Below are 23,391 nucleotides of genomic sequence, written 5' to 3' on the forward strand. Positions count from 1 at the left end.
GAGAAATAAAAAGAATATCCCAGGTTCAGATCACTATAATATCTAACCGGTGAAAGGGAGCAGTTAATAATTGTACATGATAATTCTAAACACCGCAAAATAGCAAAATATAGAGCTGCAAAAAACACTTCATCCATATAAATATTTCATGTTATGGATCTGAAAAAAAAATATAGAAAATTTGAAAAGCGCCTAAAAATGTTAATTTTTTTACCATATTTTGACAATGGTTTTCCTCTTTCCATTCTTTCATAAAGACCAGATTTGTGGAATGCGTGACTGATAGTTGTCTTACATGTTCAATTGAATAATTTTAAGTGTTTCAATTAATTTTGTAAAGGCTTTTTAAAGTAATATTAATTCATAAAATTGCCTCTAAATTATTTAATATTAGAGTGAAAAGCCTTAAAAATGTAGTTTCAGGCAAAAAATGGTCAAATTGGCTTGGAGTTTAAAAGGCTAAAAAAAATATATATATATATATATAACATGGAGCTGTGGAGCAGTGGAACTGTGTTCTCTGGAATGATGGTGCTCCATCTAATAATTCGGGGTAGATGAATTGGGGAGTTGGGGATGAGGTGGTCTCTCTCTCTCTCTCTCTCTTTTTCTCTATGTGAGTGTGGCAGGGGAACAGGGACTGATGGGAAAATCATGGCCATGACCTTGATGTGTCGTGTGTAATGGTGATGAAGATGGAGATGTGTGTCTGTGTGTTGGTGTGAGTGTAAAATGATGGATAGAGGAGAGAGAGAGAGAGAGAGAGAGAGAGAGAGAGAGAGATGTAAGGACGTGAGTACAGTGTAGTGATGAGCTAACGGCTGGCTCTTATTACCCGATGGTGGCGTGAAGGCTGGAAATGTCAGTGTCACTGGAAAGGTCTCTATTACACTCCGGATACAGAGGGAAGCCTTTTCTCAGTAATAAGGGCAATGTGCTTACTTTGTTTCGAATCATTGTAAAGTTCACTGCAATTATGTAGGCAAGCGTGTCACCTGTTGGACGGGTGTTGAGTCCCCAACGCTTTCATGCTGTCAAATCAGTCATGTGAGAGTGAGGTCGCTTTGCATCTTGCTGCTTCAGCTTTATAGAGATCATAAACTTCATTCACTCATTTTCCCTGGCTGTTAAAATAGCGTCAGAGTTTTGGACTATACTGTATATCTATACTGATGGGAATGGTGGACTGGGCATTATGTGTGTTCAAGTTCATTCCTGGCATGTTTCTATCTTGGTGGTGGGAAATACAGGTGCGTCACTGACTGATTATAACTCTGACAACAGTAAAATACCGTTTTTACTTAAAAAATAAACAGAATAAAGAAAAAAATAACATTGCTGTTTCTGTACCTGCTGGCACACTTTCACAGCGTGAATGTACAGTTCAGTACAGTCCTCTGCTGAGTTGCATAAAAGCGCTGCGCCGTTAAAATATCAACACACACCAAAGTCAGAGCATACCTGGCACTTAAAGGGAATGACAACCGGCTCACTGATTAGTTTATTTTAGGTTATGTCCAAAACACACCCACAAATTAGCGTTTTGAGCCACCCTCACGATGCAAAAGACAAAAATTTCAAAATTGACCTAATCTGCCTAAATACACCTAGCACAAATTAAAAGATTGTATTAAAATATACAGCCCCTAAAAAATAAGAAAACTCTTCAAAATGATCAGTTTCTCTGATTTTGCTATTTATAGGTATATGTTTGAGCAAAATGAACATTGTTGTTTTATTCTACAAACTACACTAGGAAGATGGGTGGTCAGAAGACATAAGGTCACACAAAAGCAGTGTGAAAGACTGGTGGAGAACCAAGACAAGCCAAGAAAAGAATAAAAATCAGGGTTATTGCACTCAATATTGTTTTCTAAACTCTTCCTGAGTTAAAATATTAGTATTTTCTAAATTATGTTTTTACATTTTGGCCATTTCTCATTTTCTGCAAATAAATGCTCTGAATGACAATATTTTATTTGGATTTTGGAAGAAGTGTTATCAGTAGTTGTAACACATTAACAACACATTAATGAGAAAATGAGAAATGACTGAAATAACAAAAAATATGCAGAGCTTTCAGACCTCAAATAATGCAAAGAAAACAAGTTCATATTCATAAAGTTTTAAGAGTTCAGAAATCAATATTTGATTTTTTTGAATATTTGAATAACCATGTTTTTTAATCACAGTTTTCATGCATCTTGGCATGTTCTCCTCCACGAGTCTTACACACTGCTTTTGGATAACTTTATGCTTTTACTCCTGGTGCAGAAATTCAAGCAGTTCAGCTTGGTTTGATGGCTTGTGATCATCCATCTTCCTCTTGATTATATTCCAGAGGTTTTTAATTTGATGAAATCAAAGAAACTCTTCATTTTTAAGTATACAGAGCTCTATATACGGTATTAACATGATTACGTAAGAACACACAAAGCCCTAAAAACTAGGTTAACTAAAAGAAACTAGGTTATAAACATTGCTGGGTTATTTCTTTTAAGAGGGAAAGCAATTGTTCCTGCAGATATTTTAGGTTTTGGGGCATGGGAAAATATGAATTTATGTAAATGAGATGCTGATATTATGGCGCATGACTGCTGGGAATGTACAGTCCCGGGAGCTACAGTCTCAAACACTTTGAAATTTCGTGAGGCCAGAATCTGAAGTGCAACTCCTGAAACTTTAGTGGAAATGTGGGATCTTCTGGCATCAGCAACTAAAGTGACTTTTGCTCCCAGAACTCCTCCTCATTAGATTTGTATTTTGGGTTTGGGTTGTCGGGTGTGAGGACTGATGATGGTTGTTAAAGGAAGATGATGATCAGATGTTTGGTGTGGGGTGACAGGGCTAAGCCGCTGAAGCTGATGTCAACAGCTGCTAATGAGCGAAACACTCCAGCCTCTGGTAGAATGTTTAAAAAACAGTGCAGTGAGGATCTGAATGAGCATTATTATCATTTACTGCGGTTACCAAGCTTCAGAGTGATTGGTACAAATTGTAACATTCATAATGCAGTGTTAACCAGTGTTTAGAGGGGACATTTAGAGCTAACCATTGAAAAATTCATCTTTATTTTTTTTTTAAATCGTGTTTTTTCTTGCTTTTTAAACTGAATCTTTGAGATAATGGGTAAACACTGCTCAACAATTGCACATGGTCCATGCTTTACAATTTAACTGAGTTGCAAAAACAGTCCATTTTGAATTAGCTGATTTCGTGATATCACAAAAGGCAAGTGTGGCCCACAGAAGTTAAAATAAAATAATAGCCCAGCCATTCACATTAAATATTTAGGTCCAATCTTAATTTATATACATATATTTTTCCCAATTTTGCCTGGCAAAATATCCCACTCATTCAGCTGCTACTCAGCTGTATATCCACCAGTGAAGACTAGCATATGCCTCTTCTGACACATGCTTATGTTCGACACTTCTGGAGGAAAGCGCAGTGGCTCCGACTCCGTTCCGATACATCAGCTCACAGACGCCTTGTGCTGATCGAAATCACCCTTTGGAGTGATGAAGGGAAAGAGTGCCACCTACCCACCCAGAGAGAGCAAGACCAATTCCTTTATATGATACAGCTTTAACCTGCTTTTGTGGATTGCATGGTAATTGTGTTCAAAGACAGTGATTTCTGCAAGCGCCTTTCATCACATGCAGTTATTTCCAGTAAAAAATCATGCATGTTTCTTAATGTAGTGCCTCCTGTGGGCCTAAAGATCACCAGCATCCTACTGACAATACTGACTGTTGGGCTTGTACATTGTGCACTTTTGATGACACTATGTGCTCTAGATGGCACCTTACTTGATGTGGGGTACACTTTATCACACTACCAGTGTTGGGCACGTTACTTTGTAAATTAATTATTAAAAGTAAAAGTAATTGTAAAAGTAATTAGTTATAGTTAGTAGTTAGTAGTTACTAGTAGTTAGTAGTTACTTCTCCAAAAAAGTAACTGCGTTACTAACTGAGTTACTCCACTATAAAAGTAACTAGTAAAAAAAAAAGTTACCAGTAAAAGTAACTATTGCGTTACTTTTGTGTTACTCGCTCCGCGTTGCCTCGGTATGTAAACATCCAGCGCTCAGCCCAGGTATTTATATTACTTTATTAGCTGATCAGTTGGATCCGGTGGAAAACATACAATTGTAGGGCAGAGACCAGAGTTAAGAAACTCATTTAAACAAAGTATAGTACTAAATTCTGGCTATCCACAATATCCAGCTTCTATCCAACTGGTAAGCTAAATACATTTTCGTTAATTATAGCTTACAGCAATCCTGCAATCCTAAATTAATAAAAGCACAGTATTCATTTGAAAATGAAATGGCTATTGGCTGATCAGGTACATTCTCAAACCTTGATCTGTGTGTTTTGATTCAGAGACGAGTCTTTTTAATCAGCTATCAGAAACATCTCATCACAGTTTACATGGTTAGTTCAGTTAGCTTTCTTTTAGAAAAATCGCCGTATATCCAGATATGTTTCAACATCAACGCTGAAACCCTCAAAAATCCTCAAAAATCCTCCCCAGCAAGGTGTTGGGAGTGCTGGGGCGGGGGCTTCCCTACTAGCCCACCGCACTCCGCAAAACCAGCAAGCTGATTGGCTGTTTCTCCTGAAAGGCAGAACTTTATTCTTGAACTGGCTTCGTGATTCGCTTCAAGAGATTTTCCATTCACAGCGGCCTGTCTCCTCACTAACAATACAGCTGAGCTGAGCGAAATGATTCGGGGCTACTGGAAATTTATTCGGGGCTAAAGCCCCGGAAGCCATTTTGAATTAGCTGATTTCGTGATATCACAAAAGGCAAGTGTGGCCCACAGAAGTTAAAATAAAAAAATAGCCCAGCCATTCACATAAAATATTTAGGTCCAATCTTAATTTATATACATATATTTTTCCCAATTTTGGCTGGCAAAATATCCCACTCATTCAGCTGCTACTCAGCTGTATATCCACCAGTGAAGACTAGCATATGCCTTTTTCTGACACATGCTTATGTTCGACACTTCTGGAGGAAAGCGCAGCGGCTCCGACTCCGTTCCGATACATCAGCTCACAGACGCCTTGTGCTGATCGAAATCACCCTTTGGAGTGATGAAGGGAAAGAGTGCCACCTACCCACCCAGAGAGAGCAAGACCAATTCCTTTATATGATACAGCTTTAACCTGCATTTGTGGATTGCATGGTGAATTGTGTTCAAAGACAGTGATTTCTGCAAGCGCCTTTCATCACATGCAGTTATTTCCAGTAAAAAATCATGCATGTTTCTTAATGTAGTGCCTCCTGTGGGCCTAAAGATCACCAGCATCCTACTGACAATACTGACTGTTGGGCTTGTACATTGTGCACTTTTGATGACACTATGTGCTCTAGATGGCACCTTACTTGATGTGGGCTGCACTTTATCACACTACCAGTGTTGGGCACGTTACTTTGTAAATTAATTATTAAAAGTAAAAGTAATTGTAAAAGTAATTAGTTATAGTTAGTAGTTACTTCTCCAAAAAAGTAACTGCGTTACTAACTGAGTTACTCCACTATAAAAGTAACTAGTTACCAGTAAAAGTAACTATTGCGTTACTTTTGTGTTACTCGCTCCGCGTTGCCTCGGTATGTAAACATCCAGCGCTCAGCCCAGGTAATTATATTACTTTATTAGCTGATCAGTTGGATCCGGTGGAAAACATACAATTGTAAGGCAGAGACCAGAGTTAAGAAACTCATTTAAACAAAGTATAGTACTAAATTCTGGCTATCCACAATATCCAGCTTCTATCCAACTGGTAAGCTAAATACATTTTCGTTAATTATAGCTTACAGCAATCCTGCAATCCTAAATTAATAAAAGCACAGTATTCATTTGAAAATGAAATGGCTATTGGCTGATCAGGTACATTCTCAAACCTTGATCTGTGTGTTTTGATTCAGAGACGAGTCTTTTTAATCAGCTATCAGAAACATCTCATCACAGTTTACATGGTTAGTTCAGTTAGCTTTCTTTTAGAAAAATCGCCGTATATCCAGATATGTTTCAACATCAACGCTGAAACCCTCAAAAATCCTCAAAAATCCTCCCCAGCAAGGTGTTGGGAGTGCTGGGGCGGGGGCTTCCCTACTAGCCCACCGCACTCCGCAAAACCAGCAAGCTGATTGGCTGTTTCTCCTGAAAGGCAGAACTTTATTCTTGAACTGGCTTCGTGATTCGCTTCAAGAGATTTTCCATTCACAGCGGCCTGTCTCCTCACTAACAATACAGCTGAGCTGAGCGAAATGATTCGGGGCTACTGGAAATTTATTCGGGGCTAAAGCCCCGGAAGCCCAGGCAAGGCGACGCCCCTGTGTATTATCATACATGAACAGCTCTTACAGAAAATGCAGATTAAAAATTTTTTTCCGGCATCGATTTGGCGCCCCCTTTAGTGCAGCGCCCCTATGCGTCACATACGCTACATACCCCCTTTTTGCGACACTGCACACAATGCACACACACACACACACACTTGTGCCTTTGTCTGTATGCACAAAGTTAAACAAAAAAGTTAATTGAGTAGCTAAAGTAAAGTGCAGAACCAGGGTGTTGGAAATGGTAACGGCGTTATAGTTACAGTCAGAGTAATTAGTTAGATTATCAACGCCGTTACTCCCATCACTGCACACTATTCTACCTCTAATATGGCTCATCACCCAAATAAAGGTCTGGTTAGCAGCTCATGATTTGGTCATAAATTAACCATTCATCAATGCAGAAGAGGATGGTCTAGAATATTGTCTCTAAAAAGTATGTAGTCCCAACTGAGTAAAAGTAGAAAGTAAGAGATTGTATTTTCTCCATATTTGAGCATACTGCCATGGTACCAGCAGAAGCTGCTGCTCTTATAGATATATATAGGCCCACCATAATTGGTCACGGCTGGTCAAGTTTTGCTGCTCCGTGTTGCTGGAGAGACAAACAGACTGACCGGTCCAACCATCGCCGTAATATAGTGAGCTCTTCATGCATAGTTTCAGAAGAACAAAAGAGTGAACTATCCAAACAACGGTTTACATAACCGCTGCCAATGCTAGTAAACCCTGTATGAAAAATACCCTTCGGTTCTGCAGTTCCAGCGTGATCTGCTTCTCTATCTTCTCTTTGGCTTTCATCTGAGTGTTTGGCTCGTGCTATCAGAAGTGTGTATGTACACACATCATCACTGATGCTTGTGCTGGCTGAAAAATACAGTTACATAGAGTTATGAGAGTTATAGTAGAGCCTGAAGGGTTCTGGGTCTGCTACTCATCACTCCAAACTGTGTTTAGGAGCCTGCAACAAGCTTTCTGTGCTTTGTGGACTTGAACAAACGTCTATGCTACTTTAGATTTTTTTCAGGTTGGTCAGCCACATGCTCAGACTGTAAAAGGAACTGAGCTTCTGTCATTTTGCCAAGATGTGTGTGTAGATTCATGGCATAGTGGCTTAACTTTGTTTGGTTGGTTGGTTGGTTAGTTGGTTGGTTGGATGGATGGATGGATGGATGGATGGATGGATGGATGGATGGATGGATGGATGAATGTAGTGCTATGCGATATGACGATAAATATCGTGGGGACGATAGAGAAGTGTCTATATTGCTACTTACCTTCTATCATCAATTATTCATGCAAATATATAAAGTAGGCTACGATGAAATGTATTGGTGTGGTCACTTTGCATAAACTCGGTTTATATAAGTGATAATAAAGTAATCTTCACAAAAAAAACGCTTCATAATGAGGTTTTGCGACATGATGCTGCTTTAGCTACTGCATCTACATCATTTGTTTTCATTTGACACATATATATTGCTGCACTAAAAGTTAGTCATTCTCATTTGTGAAAGTTTGGTTTAATGTCACTTTGAAATAAAGTTGGAAAAAAGTAAGCAATGATATTATTTGGTCATATTTGTCGAGGAATAGCTGAAAACATACTCAAATGTGGTATATCATGATATATATCGTTATCGTGATATAAAAAAAATCCATATCCTGATATATGATTTTTCCCATATCGCCCAGCACTAGATGAATGGATGGATGAATAGAGGAATGTTGGTTGGTTGTTGGATGTATGAATGGATAGACGGATAAATGGATGGATGAATAGAGGAATGTTGGTTAGTTGGTTGGTTGGATGGATGAATGGATAGACGGATAAATGGATAGATGAATGAATTGGTTGGTTGGTAAGTTGGCTGGCTGGTTGGATGGATTAATGGATGGATTGGTTGGATGGATAGATGGATGATGAATTAATAAATTAATTAATAAATTAAACCAGATCATAATTTCTTCACATCAGACTTCATTTGAATTTGTGAATTTAGATCTTGGTTCTGGCACTGACATCAACCATGCACTGTACAGCATTGTGAGTGTGTCTTCGCTATCATAATGATGGGAAAAGTGTGCTGTGCACAGCTCAAAACACACAAAAGGGATGTACCAATTCTCTTAATTAATCACGAGTGCTTCATACTGAGCACTCTTTCTCCACGTTAGGATGTTCTTAATGGTAAGAGGCTTTAAGGAAACTGGGTATTACTTATTTACACTGTAAAGGTGCACAAGCAGGTAATTTAAGGGATCAGCTATATTATTTTATTTTGTATTTTGTTTATTGCTGATGAAAAAGTTGGGTTTTTGCTCTGCTGCTTGCCTCTCTTGCGAAGATTGCAAATGAATGTTTGACTGTCAACATGTATCTATCTGCATGTGATCAGAAGCACTTCCTGTGCAGGTTAAAGCTGTATCATGCTAAGAAGAAGCCATATGTCCACACCATCCAGAAACTTCAACAAATCTCTAGATGAATCTTTAAATCTGTTTTAAACATTTTAATGTTTCTTTCTTTCTAACTCTTTCTTCTCTATTTTTCTCTCTCTCAGCTCTTCCGGCATGGCCCTTCCTACCCCGTACTACTCTCCGGACGAGGAAGACGAGCGACCCTTCATCTGCTCTCTGCCGCAGGATAACGGGATCATGTCCTGCAGTGATATTCCGGTGCGGAGGGAGGGAGGGCGGAACTGCTGCCTGGATGTGGAAGATGCTCTGCACTGGCAGGCTCTGGGTATGGCTGCCGAGCCCATTTTCAACGCCAGCGCCGGCGCTGTCCCGGGACTCTGCGTCAACTGGAACCGCTACTATACCCGCTGCCTCACAGGCTACAAAAACCCACACAAAGGTGCCATCAACTTTGACAACATTGGCTACGCCTGGATTGTGATATTTCAGGTGTGTAGGTGAAAGTTCGAAAGTCAAACTAAAGTCACAATTTACTTTTTTTTTTATCAAATGGCATTTTTGACATACTTGTTTATTATGGAAACTTCCTTTTAGAAGCCCAAATCAGAAAAAGCCTGGACTGTATGGAGTATATATGGTCGCTGTCCAATGAAAAACACTTATCTCCAAAACAGCAACTTTACAGGAGAGAGGAAAAACCTTCAATAGGGATCAATGTAAAAAGAGTTTATTTCATGTAATTTTGAAGAGTTTCTATTGGGCCGTTCATCAAGAAATTTTGGCACAGTTTGTCAGCAACAATAAAAAAAAAAAATTACATTTTTTACAAATCTTTAACTTTACTTTAAATGCAGACAGTTTGAACCCAAGATATTTTTAACCTTCATCGCTTGGTATCCTCAGTGTTAAATAACTTGTGAGTTTTGTAAAAAGGGAAAGCTATACCGTCACAACTTGGAATGCGTTGCAGGGATGGAGAAAATGGAGAAATTAATTCATATTACTAAACGAAATTAAGTTGAGCAGACAAAACATAATACATATATATTGCATTTATATTACCTGCAATCCTTACCTTTTCTGATTTGAGGTTTAAAATTACAGTGACTTGCAAAGAATATTCATACCACTTGAATTTTTACCAATTTCTCACCTTACAACCACAAACTTACATATTTTTTTAGATTTGAATTTATAGATCAACGCAAAGTACTCGCCAAATAGGTCAAAGATAAAATTTGATCCCAAGCTTTGAGCATCCTAAGTAGCACTATTTAATCCACCATCCAAAAATAGAAAAAGTATTTTATAACTATTTTATAACGGTAAACCTTAAAAGACATGGCCGTCCACCCAAACTGACAGGTCGGGCAAGGAGACCACTTGTCAGAGAAGCAACCAAGAGGCGTATGATCACTCTGGAGAAGCTGCAGAAATCCACATCTCAGGTGGGACAATCTGTTCATAGGCTAACTATAAGTCATTAACTCCACAAATGTGGCCTTTATAGAAGAGAGGCAAGAAGAAAACCATTGATGAAAGAAAAACCTAAGTTTGTAGTTTGCAGCCAAAAGCTATGTAGGGGACACAGCAAACATGTGGAAGAAGGGAACACTGCTCATCACCTTTAGGACACTATTCCCACTATGGAACATGGTGGTGGCAGCATCATGCTGTGGAGATACTTTTCTTCAGCAGGGACAGGGAATCTGGTCAGGATTGATGGGAAGATGGATGGAGCTAAATGCAGGATACAATCCTGGGAGAAAACCTGTTGAAGGCTGTAAAAGACTGGAGACTGCGAGTCACCTTCCAGCAAGACAATGACCCTAAACATACAGCCAGAGCTACAGTGAAATAGTTTAGATCATAGAATATTCATGTCTTACAATGGCCCAGTCAAAGTTGGTGAAGAAATTCCAGAAAAGAATTTCAGTTGTAAATGCAGTGAAATTTGGTTCTACAAAGTATTGATATAGGAAGGCTGAATACTTTTCCACATCACACTTTTCAGATTTTCTTTTGATTAAAATAATAATAATAATAAAAACATTCCATTGCATTTCACAATTATGTGCTACTTTGTGCTGGTCTCTCATTTATAATCTCAATACAATATATTAAGGTTTGTGGTTGTAAGGTGACAAAACATGAAAAAGTTCAAGGACTATTAATACTCACTCCTTGTGTAAAAACGTATTAATAATGTGTTACGCACTTATTTTATAAAAGCTTAATTTGAGAAATCATAGCTGCATATTATAACGCATTATACCAAAATATACCAAATCTGTGTTATAGTGCATTACAACACTACATTATACAATGCTCTTATAAAAACAGATATTATAAGTCATTATGAGCCCTTTCTTTATAAACCCTTATACTTGTAGTTTATAATGTGTTATGGATGGCACTGTAAGTACTTATGAGTTATTATACAAGCTTATTTCAGTCCATATAAGGTATTATGCATGTCATATAATGCATTTATAATACATTATGAATACAGGGTTCTTAGGAAGTGTTATCAAGGTTTGTTCTAGTAAGGCATTGAATGGAAGCGAGTCTTGTCTAAAAGCATGTTTTAAAACATGTATCTTCTGTTTTTAAGTGGCCAGCAGATGTTAAATGTTGTTCGGTTAATTACAAAACAATTACACACCGAGCACTGAGCGAATGATTTACGCTGAGCATCAGGCTGCTCAGAAAAGGCCTCCTGTTGTAAGTAAAGGCCTACTAATCTCCTACTGTTAATGAATAGAGGAATGACTGGAGAGCAGCTGGGCAATGCTGCATAGAAAACTAGTGCAAATATTTGCACGATTCGCACTAGAGGATGTCAGTCTGCAGAGCACACAGGCTGACAGTGCCTCTCGCAGGAGCGCTCTGCAGGAAGGCTTCAATTTAGACACAGACACAGCCTCCAATTTGAAGCTTTTTGCTCTGTGATCAAAGCCCTGGAAACACATCAAGTGCATAATGATTTCATTATGATTTCTGAAAGTGAAATAAATAAGGGGCTATGTTTACTTGACTTATTTTCATATGATATGGTTGCCAAGTATCCACACACATTTGCCCTGCTGTTGACATCCCGATCACAATATTTGGTTTATGTTGACGGATACAGTCCCCATGAAAAGATGAATATGAGACAAAAAAAAACAACATATCAGTTTCAATTTCCAGGTTTTTACAACTGGATCTGATACACCATTTACCTCTGTCTGAACCCACCCATTTTTCTTGTGAGCAAAACTAAAATTCACTTTTTCATTTCTTGTTCTCTGTAAAATACCATAGGTCTCTCTGAGTTGTATATACATGCTGCATATGAAACTCTTCCTCAACCTCCATTGTCTGCAGTAGCTAATAAAAGAAAATACTCAGAAAAACCGTCAATCAGGAAAAGCATCTGTGTCTACGTCAACCTGTGAGTTCATGGCTTCGCCCACCTCGGCTCGGGACCACCCACAGACAGAGCTAAACAGCAGAGACGACGTTGTCGACTAGCTAAAGAACTTACAGCTTCTGTTTTGTTTACACCAGCTGGTTAGTGTTAGCTATATTGTGTAAGTAACTATAAGTTTAAATCGGATCTCCGGTTGATTCTGTGTTTTACGACTATTATGACTTTCTTCTTCGGGTCATTCCAAACAGCTGTTCTGGCTATAGGCAACATTTGTGCAATGGTTCTGATTGATTTTCTATCTTCTCTCAGCTTCACAGTTGCTTGTTTTTTTCACCAATTGACAGCTCTCTGCTTTTCATGTTGGTTAATTTTCTATAACTATAAATGCACAGTCTGCACAGATAAAACCCAAATCTGAAACTGAGCATAGACATTAAGCACTACGACCTGACAGTCACATGTTCCAATACTTTTCCTCAAAAGAAAAATGGATGGGTTCAGACAGAAGGTGATATCTTCTGAACTGTGTATCAGATCTAGATGTAAATGAAATGTTGGTATTTCGTCTCATATTTATCTTTTAATATCAATTTCAAATGTTTTCAGTCTACAGTAGAAATAAAGGGATTGACCTCACTGTTCCAATACTTTTATAGGGGACTGAATATTTGAAAATTACTGATAAAAAGTTGTGTCTATAAATTTTTGAACATTATTCATTCAGTTCTTGTGCCTACATATTTGGGTAAAATGTACAATAAGTGTATTTTTGTGTCTGTATGTCCAGGTCATAACTCTGGAGGGCTGGGTGGAGATCATGTACTACGTGATGGACGCTCACTCCTTCTACAACTTCATCTATTTCATCTTGCTTATCATAGTAAGTGGGGCTACTTTGGCTACGCTTCAGCCTTTCATTCGTATAGCGTTGCAGAGATGTCTGGTACAGAGATACCTGGGAAACCCTTGCTGTGCGTGGGTGAGCATTATCCTGCTGAAAAGAAATATTGCTGAGCTGTTAATGTTCCGCTCATCACTACTAGGGATGACCAACTGTCAACTTCGATGCCTCGCTAGGTAACCCAATGAGAAGTTGCGGCAGTGAGTAGCTACATAGCAAAGGCAGGATTGAAGTTCTCACCATGAGACCACTTTACTCAAACCCAACTGTTTTCAGATTCCAAAGAGAACCTAGATTGGTTGTAAAAATGATTTGGCTACATTTCATAGCACTCTAGGCAATGGGAAGGCAAATAAGTCAAAATTTATTTAGCAATTTGTCAAAACTACTATCTCAAAGTCTGTCACCAAGGGCAAAATGTGTTAAATTGCTTTGTAGATTGTAGAGGCAGCTCTACAAGGTTCTCAAAGATCTCTCACCTAGAGGTACACTACCCAAACCTAGTTTCTGAGGTTCACTTCAGTTTCTGAAACTGAGGGTTCAGACACCAGTATTTGGTGAAATAACCGTGGTTTTTAATCACAGTTTTTTTCATGCATCTTGGCATCATGTTCTCCTCCACCAGTCTTACACACTGCTTTTGGATAACTTTCTGCCTTTACTCCTGGTGCAAAAATTCAAGCAGTTCAGCTTGCTTTGATGGCTTGTGATCATCCATCTTCCTCTTGATTATATTCCAGATGTTTTTTTTCAATTTGGTCAAATCAAAGAAACTCTTCGTTTTTAAGTGGTCTCTTATTTATTTATTTTTTTCAGAGCTATATCTGCCTGAAACATAAACACCTGTTGAGTTTTGGGTCTTTTTTGTTGCTTTAGAGCAACTCTGCATGTTCTACTAGGAGATCCTGGCACTCCGGTGCTCCAGTCTCTGATTTTAGACCTGGCGTTTTTTTTGTTCTTGGCTGAATATTTTTAAATTGAAAACTCTCTTTCTGTTCCAATTTGCTGAGAGGTGAATATTAACATGGTTAAAAAATGCATTACCTTCCACACACACAGACACACACACACACACACAAATACACACACACATCATACACACACTTACACACATTTACACACCATGAGAGAGACTGAGAGCCCTTGGAGCTTTGTAGTTGCCAGGGTAGAAGATTAGGTAGGATTTTGATGCCAGGGCATTTAAATCATGAGAGAAACTGGCAGAGTCCACCTAGCTAAGGCGAGCTTCCAGCAGCTCTCTCTATCTCTCTCTCTTTCTCTCTTTCTCTCTCTCTCTCTCTGTTTGAGAGTGTGTGTTGGTGTGCTCAAACGTGTGTATAAGTGATCTCAAAGGCATGGCACCTGCAAGCCTGTGTTATGTAAGGTGTAATATGTATACACACACACTGAAACACACTGAAAGGCAATACAAATAAGAATTCACATTTACATATAAAGCATTTTTAGACACTCTTTTTCAGAGTGACTTACAGAAATCCACTCAGAAAATATCCCTGGTTAGTGTGAAAAGATTAGTGGCAAAAAATGTAGGTGTAAGTGTCCCGGACGTTGAGGGATGAGAGGGTGGATGTAAACGCAGGTAGAATATTTATCAAACAAGCGAGTAAACGTGTTGCGATGCTTATTGCTATCTTGGTAAAATAGAAAGGAAGTAAAGAAGAAGGGAAGGTTTGTTAATGATCTCAAGGGAGCTGGGAGACCAGTCACTAGGAAATTCATTAGTAACATCCTTCATCCACTACTTTCTAGTTACTTAATTCTTGTTACTTTTTTACAGGTAGGTTACAAGTTATTTGACAGCTACCTACATATTCACTGCATTTAGAAGCAGTTAATAATGTATTTATAAAGCAATATTTGGATATTTATGACCAGCTTATGCTCCAACTTCCAACATAAAAGGGAGCATTGAACTAAAATGATAATATATTGTTAATTTATAGTACATTAATTTATCGAAATTCAGCAGACATATTTTAATGATTTGATACTCTAGAATGTTAATGTAATGTGGCTGAATATATGTAAAGCTTCTACCAGTAAAATAAACTGGTTTGTGTCAGTAACTGACTGAATATAAAATGCTTCTACCAGTTGTTTATTTTAATGTACAATTAAATACATGTTATTAAAAAGAAAAATTGTGATTAATTGTGATAAATCCCAGCAAATTTTATGATTTATTAGTTATTTTAAAATAACATTGAGGGTGGATTTAAATGCAGGTAGAATATTTATTAAACAAACAAGTAAACGTGTTGCGATGTTTATTGCTATGTTATACCCCGTCAACAGTCTATTTTTACACCTTGTGCCCACGTCATTAAAATAGCTACGGAGTTTACGGAATGTATTTACGCTGTTGAGCGTGGTGGTCTGGAAATAAGGTGTGTTCAAGTACAGGTGCGCCACTGACTGATTAAAACCGTGACAACAGTCAACAGTCATCCACCCAATCCTATCTGTACGCCCTCTGCTCGTTACACACACAAATAAAGCTGATTGACTGGCTTAACAATCAAGCCTGTTTTACTGAGTAAATAAACAGTAAATAGCCAGATAAGGAGTAAAGGAGTAAAAGTCGTAAAAAAGAATGGAGGTACACAAGATAACTTCAGTCATCATCACTCTGGAGCTCCATGCAGGATCTCATCTTGTGGATTTAAGATGATTCTGAGGAAGGAGGGAAGATTTGTTAATGATCTCAAGGGAGCTAGGAGACCAGTCACCAAGAAATTCATTAGTAACATACTTCATAAAGGAGTAAAGGAGTAAAAGTCGTAAAAAAGAATGGAGGTACACAAGATAACTTCAGTCATCATCACTCTGGAGCTCCATGCAGGATCTCATCTTGTGGATTTAAGATGATTCTGAGGAAGGAGGGAAGATTTGTTAATGATCTCAAGGGAGCTAGGAGACCAGTCACCGAGAAATTCATTAGTAACATACTTCATCCACTACTTTCTAGTTACTAAATTCTTGTAAAAAATTTTTACAGCTCACAAGTTACAAGTAATTTGAAGGCTACCTACATATTCACTGCATTTATACTATAAATATATAAATATAAATAATCTGGTTTGTGTCAGTAACTGGCTGAATCTAAAAAGCTTCAACCAATTGGTTCTTATTGGTTTAATACATATTATTTAAAAGGAAATTTGTGATTACTTGTGATAAATCCCAGCAAATGTTATGATTTAATACTTATTTTAAAATTAATTGACTACCATAACTATCAAGCCTGCCTTACTGATTAAATAAACAGTTAATGACCAGATAAGGAACTTTAAAAAAAGTGCTAAAAAAAAATGGAAGTAGACCAGATAACTTGCCATCACTCTGGAGTTCCATGCAGGATGATTCTGATGAAGGAGGAAGGTTTGTTAATGATCTCAAGGAAGCTGGGAGACCAGTCACCAAGAAATTCAGTAGTAACATACTTCATCCACTACTTTCTAGTTACTAAATTCTTGTAATTTTTTTTTACAGCTCACAAGTTACAAGTAATTTGAAGGCTACCTACATATTCACTGCATTTATAAGCAGTGTCTTTAAAAGGAGGTAAACTAATTAAGTAATAATTCTTTGCACTGCACATTATACTTCCGAATATACGTAAAGCCAGTAAAATAAACTGGTTTGTGTCAGTAACTGGCTGAATCTAAAAATATTCTACCAGTTGTTTCTTTTAATTTACAATAAAATACATATAATTACAAAGGAAAATTGTGATTAATTGTGATATATACAAGCAAATTTAGGGTTTGTTAATGATCTCAAGGGAGCTGGGAGACCAGTCACCAATACATTCATTAGTAACATACTTCATCCACTACTTTCTAGGTACTAAATTCTTGTTACTTTGTTTACAGTTCAAAAGTTATAAGTTATTTGAAGGCTACCTACATATTCCCTGGTTTGTGTCAGTAACTGACTGAATCTAACAAGCGTCTACCAGTTGGTTCTAATTATTTAAAAGGAAAAATGTGATTCATTGTGATATACACCAGCAAATGTTATGATTTATTAGTTATTTTTTTAACTGATTGATTGGCTTAACTTTCAAGCCTGTTTTACTGAGTAAATAAACAGTTAATGGCCAGATAGGGAGCTTTACTTCTAAGTTTTTTTTTTTTTTTTTTTTTTCAGAATGTAATCCTGACTGAGGGGCATTCAAAGAGTCTTCAAAAGCTTACCTTTCTTTGGAAATGTCCCGTTTTCTGCATGGTCTGGCAGTATCTAAGCAACAAACGCGTATACAAGCTTTGAACAGTGCATGTACTGGTTTATGAAGAGTTTGCAGGCTTTAATTGATAGGTGCATTAAAGAACACAGTTTGCCTGGGGCTGGTTGGTGGTCATTAGCGTATGTTCTTTGCTACTGACATTATCGCCGGTGCGGAATTGTGAAGCAGCAAACTTTAAACACTTGACTGCGTTTGAGGTAGGCTGAAGATTTACTTTAAAGCCTCGGGGCAGCGTAAATCTGTGTTTTCTTTCCAATTAGGTTAATCGCGCTCCGGTGGGCAAACAAAAGTTACTTTTTCCTCAAATCGTTTGGATTTAGTCACAGTTGTAGTTTCTTCACATGAAAATGTTAGATTGATTGTTTTCTGTCTATTTCTGGTGGCTCTAAAATAATATTACAATTCTTGGTACTATGAAAGAACACTGCAAATGTTTTTGGACATTTGGACATTGCAAAGCATTTGGGGGGGCCAAGCCTTCCTCTTTCTCTCTTTCCTTTCTTTTCTGGCTTCTTGTTGGATTACTCTGCTTCACGATCGCTGAACTTCCATATTTTGCCGACTGCAGGAACCACGAACCTGGCTTGGAACAACTCTACCCCACTTTTTTACTTGACTTTCTTTGTTTTTTCTTTAACCAAACATGGATATACAGGGGTTGGACAATGAAACTGAAATAATTAGACCACAATAATTTGGAAACAAGGAGAGTTGAGGGGCACATTAAATTCTGCCATGATTTGGGATACAATCCAGGTTAGCACCTGAATATTCCTTTTGCGTCCACAGTTAATCCTGTTGGATGTGGTTCATCCTTTTTGGTGGTATGCTGTTATTGATGTAGACTTTATTATAGACGTGGGAAGTCTGCACTAGTGTATTGGCCCCTCTTGAGGGGGATTCTGATAACAGTGTTGTTGGACAATCCTGTATTCACTATGCACAGTTTGTTGTTGCTTTTAATTCATAACCCATCGTTGTCTGGGGGCCCCAAGGCATTTCGGGGCCCTAGGAAAGTAATTGGTTTGCTTGCCCTGTTGTAACAAATTGATTTTTAAACTTTTCATATATGTAGCTTAAATAAGTAACAGTAAGAAACAAAAGAGGTAGAAACAAACAAACAAAAACTCTATAATTTTTTTTGGTCTAGTTATCAACAGTAATCAACAATGACTTACCAAGACTCGGATTTAATAAAAGCAATAATAATAATGTAGCAAAACATATAATGTGACATACAAAAAATGTAATATGACAAGAAAATCTCAAATCTAAAAAGGGCATGATTTTTATTGAATTCATATAAAAAGAGGAAACATACACTTTATAAAGGCTTTAGAAGACTGTTATTATTACAATATGGATTTGTTAAATCTCTGTATTGTGTACAAAACAGCATTACACACCCCTACTATGAATTGTGTTGTAAAAAAAGAAGAATACTAATTTAAACAACAGTTTAAATTAGTTTAAACTTCCACATTCAAGAAATGAACTGGTTTTTAAACATTCCATAGTTAAATCTAAGTGGTTTGATGTACCGTTTGAAGTTTTTTCATGAATTGCTAACACACCAGATATTGTTTGTGTGTCCCAGAGTCAAAGGACGGCTGTGCTGTATGAAATATCGTGTGCATTTGATCTGTATTTGGAAGAGTCATATATCTCAAAAATGAGGAAGTACCAACCTCTGGTTAGTGTTATTGAAAATGTAGGACTTAAATGCTAACTGATAGTCCTGGTGTTTGGGAGTCTTGGTCATGTGCATAGATTGGCAGTGCGTGGTCTTGGTCTTGGGGGATTAAGTAGAGTAAAAGCTAAAAAAAAACTAGTAAAGTTTTGCTCTATTTCAGCCATCACTGGGAGTATACATATTTGGAAAAGGCGCTGTTTTCTTTATCCATAAATAGAGAACACAAGAAACGCTGTAACACCCTGTATGAATTGTATGTGACTATGTTTGGACAATTTTTTCTGAAATATTTTGTTTCCTTATTGTTTATTGAATTGTATATGGAAACTAAATAAAGTATAACATGTGTGTGTGTTTATAGCTAACTAGATAGTGCTGGTTTATTCAGTGCAGAACATCGGGTAACAGCTAGACTAAAGCAGTAGTACAAACTGTGCTGAACAGCCTGTCAGGCTCTTGTTTTTGGACAGATTAAACTAGCGCTGTGTACCTGTAATTTAGCCGTAAGTGAAACGTCCAGTCAGGGGTTCAGTTTCCCCAACCTGTGTGATTACGTCTAGTGCTGCAGTAAACTGGGTTTTTATTTTTTTATTTTTTTATTTTATTAAACAGCTTGAACAAGTCTAAGGACCGTGGACCAAACCAAGGGTCATGTGTTTGCTACATTGTATATATTTGGTCCGCTTATTTTTGTTTTCACACTGCAGTTTAGGGAGCGCACCAATCATTTTTCCTGCTTTTCCAGTTATTTTTCTTTATCTGCTGCTGTTGTTAAGGTTCCTGTTGCTCAGCTTCCTCTAATTGGTCCGAAAGTTTGAACCATCTACAAAAGCGCTTTCACACTGCAGGCGAACCGGGCCATGGTTCAGAAGATCCAGACCGAGACCACCTCTCTTGGTCGGACCAAAATCGGACCAAACTGAAAAGTCCGAAAGTCCGCACCAAACGAGGCAGGTGTGAAAGCACCCTAAGTATCCTAAGTATACTAGTAAGTCTGAAGTTTAGCTACCAAAAGCTGTTTCTGGCAAGTATAACCTCCCAGACTCTTAAATATCCTAAAGAAAAACCTCTAGAAAAGTTTCTTTCCAAACAGACATTGCCCTAAAAAGTTTTGTTAATTCTGGTGCTATCCTAAATAAAAATGTAATAAGATTTTCTAAATATATACTACTTAATAGTAGTATATTCTATTTAGCCTGAAATACCATCTACCAGTCCATAACATCAAGTAGGAGAAAGTTTTTCCTACTCCTCCTTGCAGAATTCTTTCAGCTGTGTGATGTTTAAAAGGTTTCTCGCATGTTGCCCAACATGTTTCAAATCCTCATCCCATAGCTTCTCTGTAATATTAAGATTTGGACCTTGAAACTCTCAATTTCTATGTTTTCAGACATTTCTTGGTGTATTTACTGGAATATTTCCAGTCACTGTAATGTTGCATGCTCCACCTTTGCTTGAGCTTCAGTTTTTTACAATAGCTTTCGCTGGTTACCTGAGCGAACATGGTGCAGCCAGTGGTGCTAAAACAAGAGCTACTGCTAACATGAACAGCAATCTTTATCTTAGCAGGTCTTTATCTGTTCATTCACTCATCGTTAAACCAAAGAAACACAGAATTAGAACTAAAGTGAGCTTGTAGGATTAAAATAGAATGCAAGAGAATTTGTGCTAAAATTACTAAAATTATTCAATCTGAAAAGTGACTGCACCACAATGCATGTTTTAAAAGTACTTTTTTAACATGCTTGGTGCAATTACACATAACACACAAAAAATACAATTTGATTATTTTTTATTTAAAAAAAAACCTTATTGATATTTAAATACAGTTGTGTGAAAAGGTGTTTGCCCCTTAATTTTTTTGTGTGTTTGTCATTCTTAAGTGTTTTAGATCATCAAACAAAAATAAATATTATATTAATTTAAATATTAGTCAAAGAACACCCAAGTTAAAAACAAAATGCAGTTTTTGAATATGAGCTTCAAACCTACATGGCCCTGTGTGAAAAAGGGTGAAAAAATGTGAAAAACAAATCACCTCTAAATAGTTATGTCATGGTGGGGATGGAATACAGACACTCGCAGGAACGAGTTTACAGTTTATTAAAACAGAGTTAGGAATGGGGGTAGTCAAATACAAAAATAAGGCAACACCAGCAAACAGGAACCATGAAGATGAGACCATACCATAAACAGGAGACAAATAAAAAAATGTAAACTGTCCAAGTAATACACAAAAAAATCCACAATCAGAGGCAGAGGCAAAAATCGGCGTCGAGAAAACAAGGTCATACAGAAAAAAATAGTAACAGAGAAAATAACACAGGTGTGCGTGGAGTGTCCTTTTATACTGCTAGAAATTAGAACTCAGGACTTCCTGGACGGGGCAGGTGAGGCGTCACGTGTTTGGGAGTATGTGTGATGTCAGCGGGTGGTGCGTTCTGGGTAGTGTAGTTGTCTAACTGGAAACCTCCGTTGGAGTTAAGTGTGGGGGTAACAAAAGCCCCTACAGCACCAGACGTGACAAGTTAAGATGAGTGAAGCCAAAATTCCTCCACAGAGCTATGAAAGACTCATTGCAAATTACTGCAAACACTTGATTATGTTTGGGGGGCAAAGGTTTAGGTTGATTAGGTTTTGGACACAAGAATCAGAATAACTTGATTGCTGCTTGATTGTGCTTATTTTGAGTTTAAATTACTTAAAATAAGGTACAAATTCTAAGTAAGAATGATTAAGATAATTATCCCTAAAATAAGTAAAATAATCTAACACTTACTATGCTTAGTAAGACAAAAAGTCTTATCAGAGAGGAAAATAAGATTTACTGCCTTAAATTTAGAAAATTTCACTTGCTAAGATTTAGTTTTTTTGCAGTGTAAGACTTTTTGTCTTACTAAGCATTGTAAGTGTTAGATTGTTTTGCATATTTTGCATGTTATGAATAATTATCCGAGTCAGTTTCACCTCATTTTAAGTAATTTGAACTGAAAATAAGCATAAGAAATCTGGATTCAAGTTTTTCTGAGGCTTGTGTCTAAAGGCAAAAAACAGTTATCGTTGCTTGATTTAAGTCTTACTTTACTGATTTTGAAACTTTTTGATTGCTTTTTGTAAGAAATCTTAATAAGAAAATTTTGCTTACCCCATTGGCAGATTTTTATGTGCTTAATATACATATATTTGTCTTAATTTGCATATATTATGTCTAGATTTTGCCAATGGATTGTTGGATGTTTTGCAGTGTATTAGTATGATGTATGAGAGGTTACTTGATGCACATCCTGTTTCAGTCTAACTTTGCATTTAAGGAACTTACTACTACTTAGTAGATGTTTAATATAGTAGCTGTTTATGGTGCCATACGTAGTTTTTTTTTTTTTGTACGTTTTACATTGTGAAACTACATTGTGACTGATGTCAGAAATCAGCCATCTGAGCAGTTTCCTGTAATCATTCTTACTTAGAATTTGTACCTTATTTTAAGTAATTTGAACTCAAAATAAGCACAATCAAGCAGCAATCAAGTTATTCTGATTCTTGGGTCCAAAAACAGTGACTTTTTTTGCTTGATTTAGGTGTTACTTCGCTAATTTTGTAGGAAATCTTACTAAGAAAATTTTGCTTACCCCGTTGGCAGATTTTTTTGCTTAATATACATATATTTGTCATAATTTGCATATATTTTGTCTAGTTTTTGGCAATGGATTTTTTTGCAGTGTGGCTGCTTTAAACACTTATGCTGGAGGTTTGAAATTGAGCACATCGGTTATGTTTGCATCAGATACTACATGTGTGGCAGAATCAGTCTAGAAGCCCAACACACACACACACACACACACACACACACAAAAGCCTTCACACTCCCTCGGTCTCAGCCTGCGGCCACTCTCTGCCGCATTGTTCACCTGGGAGTGTTTATCAGCAGGATTGAATAAGTGTGACAGCAGAGCTCCACTGCTTCACCTGCAGAAAATGAAGGAATAAACTCGGGGTCCGTGGTCAGATTGGAGGAAGGGCAGAGCGTCACTCTGGAGGAATGATAGAAAAGTGTTAAGGGAGATAGATAAGCAATCAGCAGGGGAATACATTTTATTCCGTTCAGAGAAGAAAAAAACGAAAGAAATAAAGAAAGAAAGAAGAACAGGTGGTACATTGTCTCAGATTGCTATTCTGAATGCTGGAACGCTCGAAACGCTCGAAACGCTCGGAACTCTGAAACGTGTGTCGGTGCTGAAGGGCCGTTACGGCATATTGCAAATGACTATGTGCTACAGCAATATTCCAGGTTTCTGGTATCCATGACAATCTGTGAAAAGAGTCCACCCACATCA

The 23,391-nt window shown here is 37.4% G+C and overlaps 1 protein-coding gene across 1 annotated transcript in view; it reads left to right on the forward strand.

The window, feature by feature from the left end:
- LOC103032203 (voltage-dependent T-type calcium channel subunit alpha-1I) overlaps window positions 1-23,391 on the forward strand; it is a 269,335-nt gene that overhangs the window by 81,571 nt on the left and 164,373 nt on the right. The window contains exons 5-6 of the mRNA XM_049479328.1: window positions 8,922-9,267; window positions 12,981-13,073. Coding sequence (XP_049335285.1) covers window positions 8,922-9,267; window positions 12,981-13,073 — 439 coding nt within the window. The remainder of the gene's footprint in view (window positions 1-8,921; window positions 9,268-12,980; window positions 13,074-23,391) is intronic.

Source organism: Astyanax mexicanus, chromosome 5 (genome assembly GCF_023375975.1).
Source record: "Astyanax mexicanus isolate ESR-SI-001 chromosome 5, AstMex3_surface, whole genome shotgun sequence".
NCBI classification, from domain to species: domain Eukaryota; kingdom Metazoa; phylum Chordata; class Actinopteri; order Characiformes; family Acestrorhamphidae; genus Astyanax; species Astyanax mexicanus.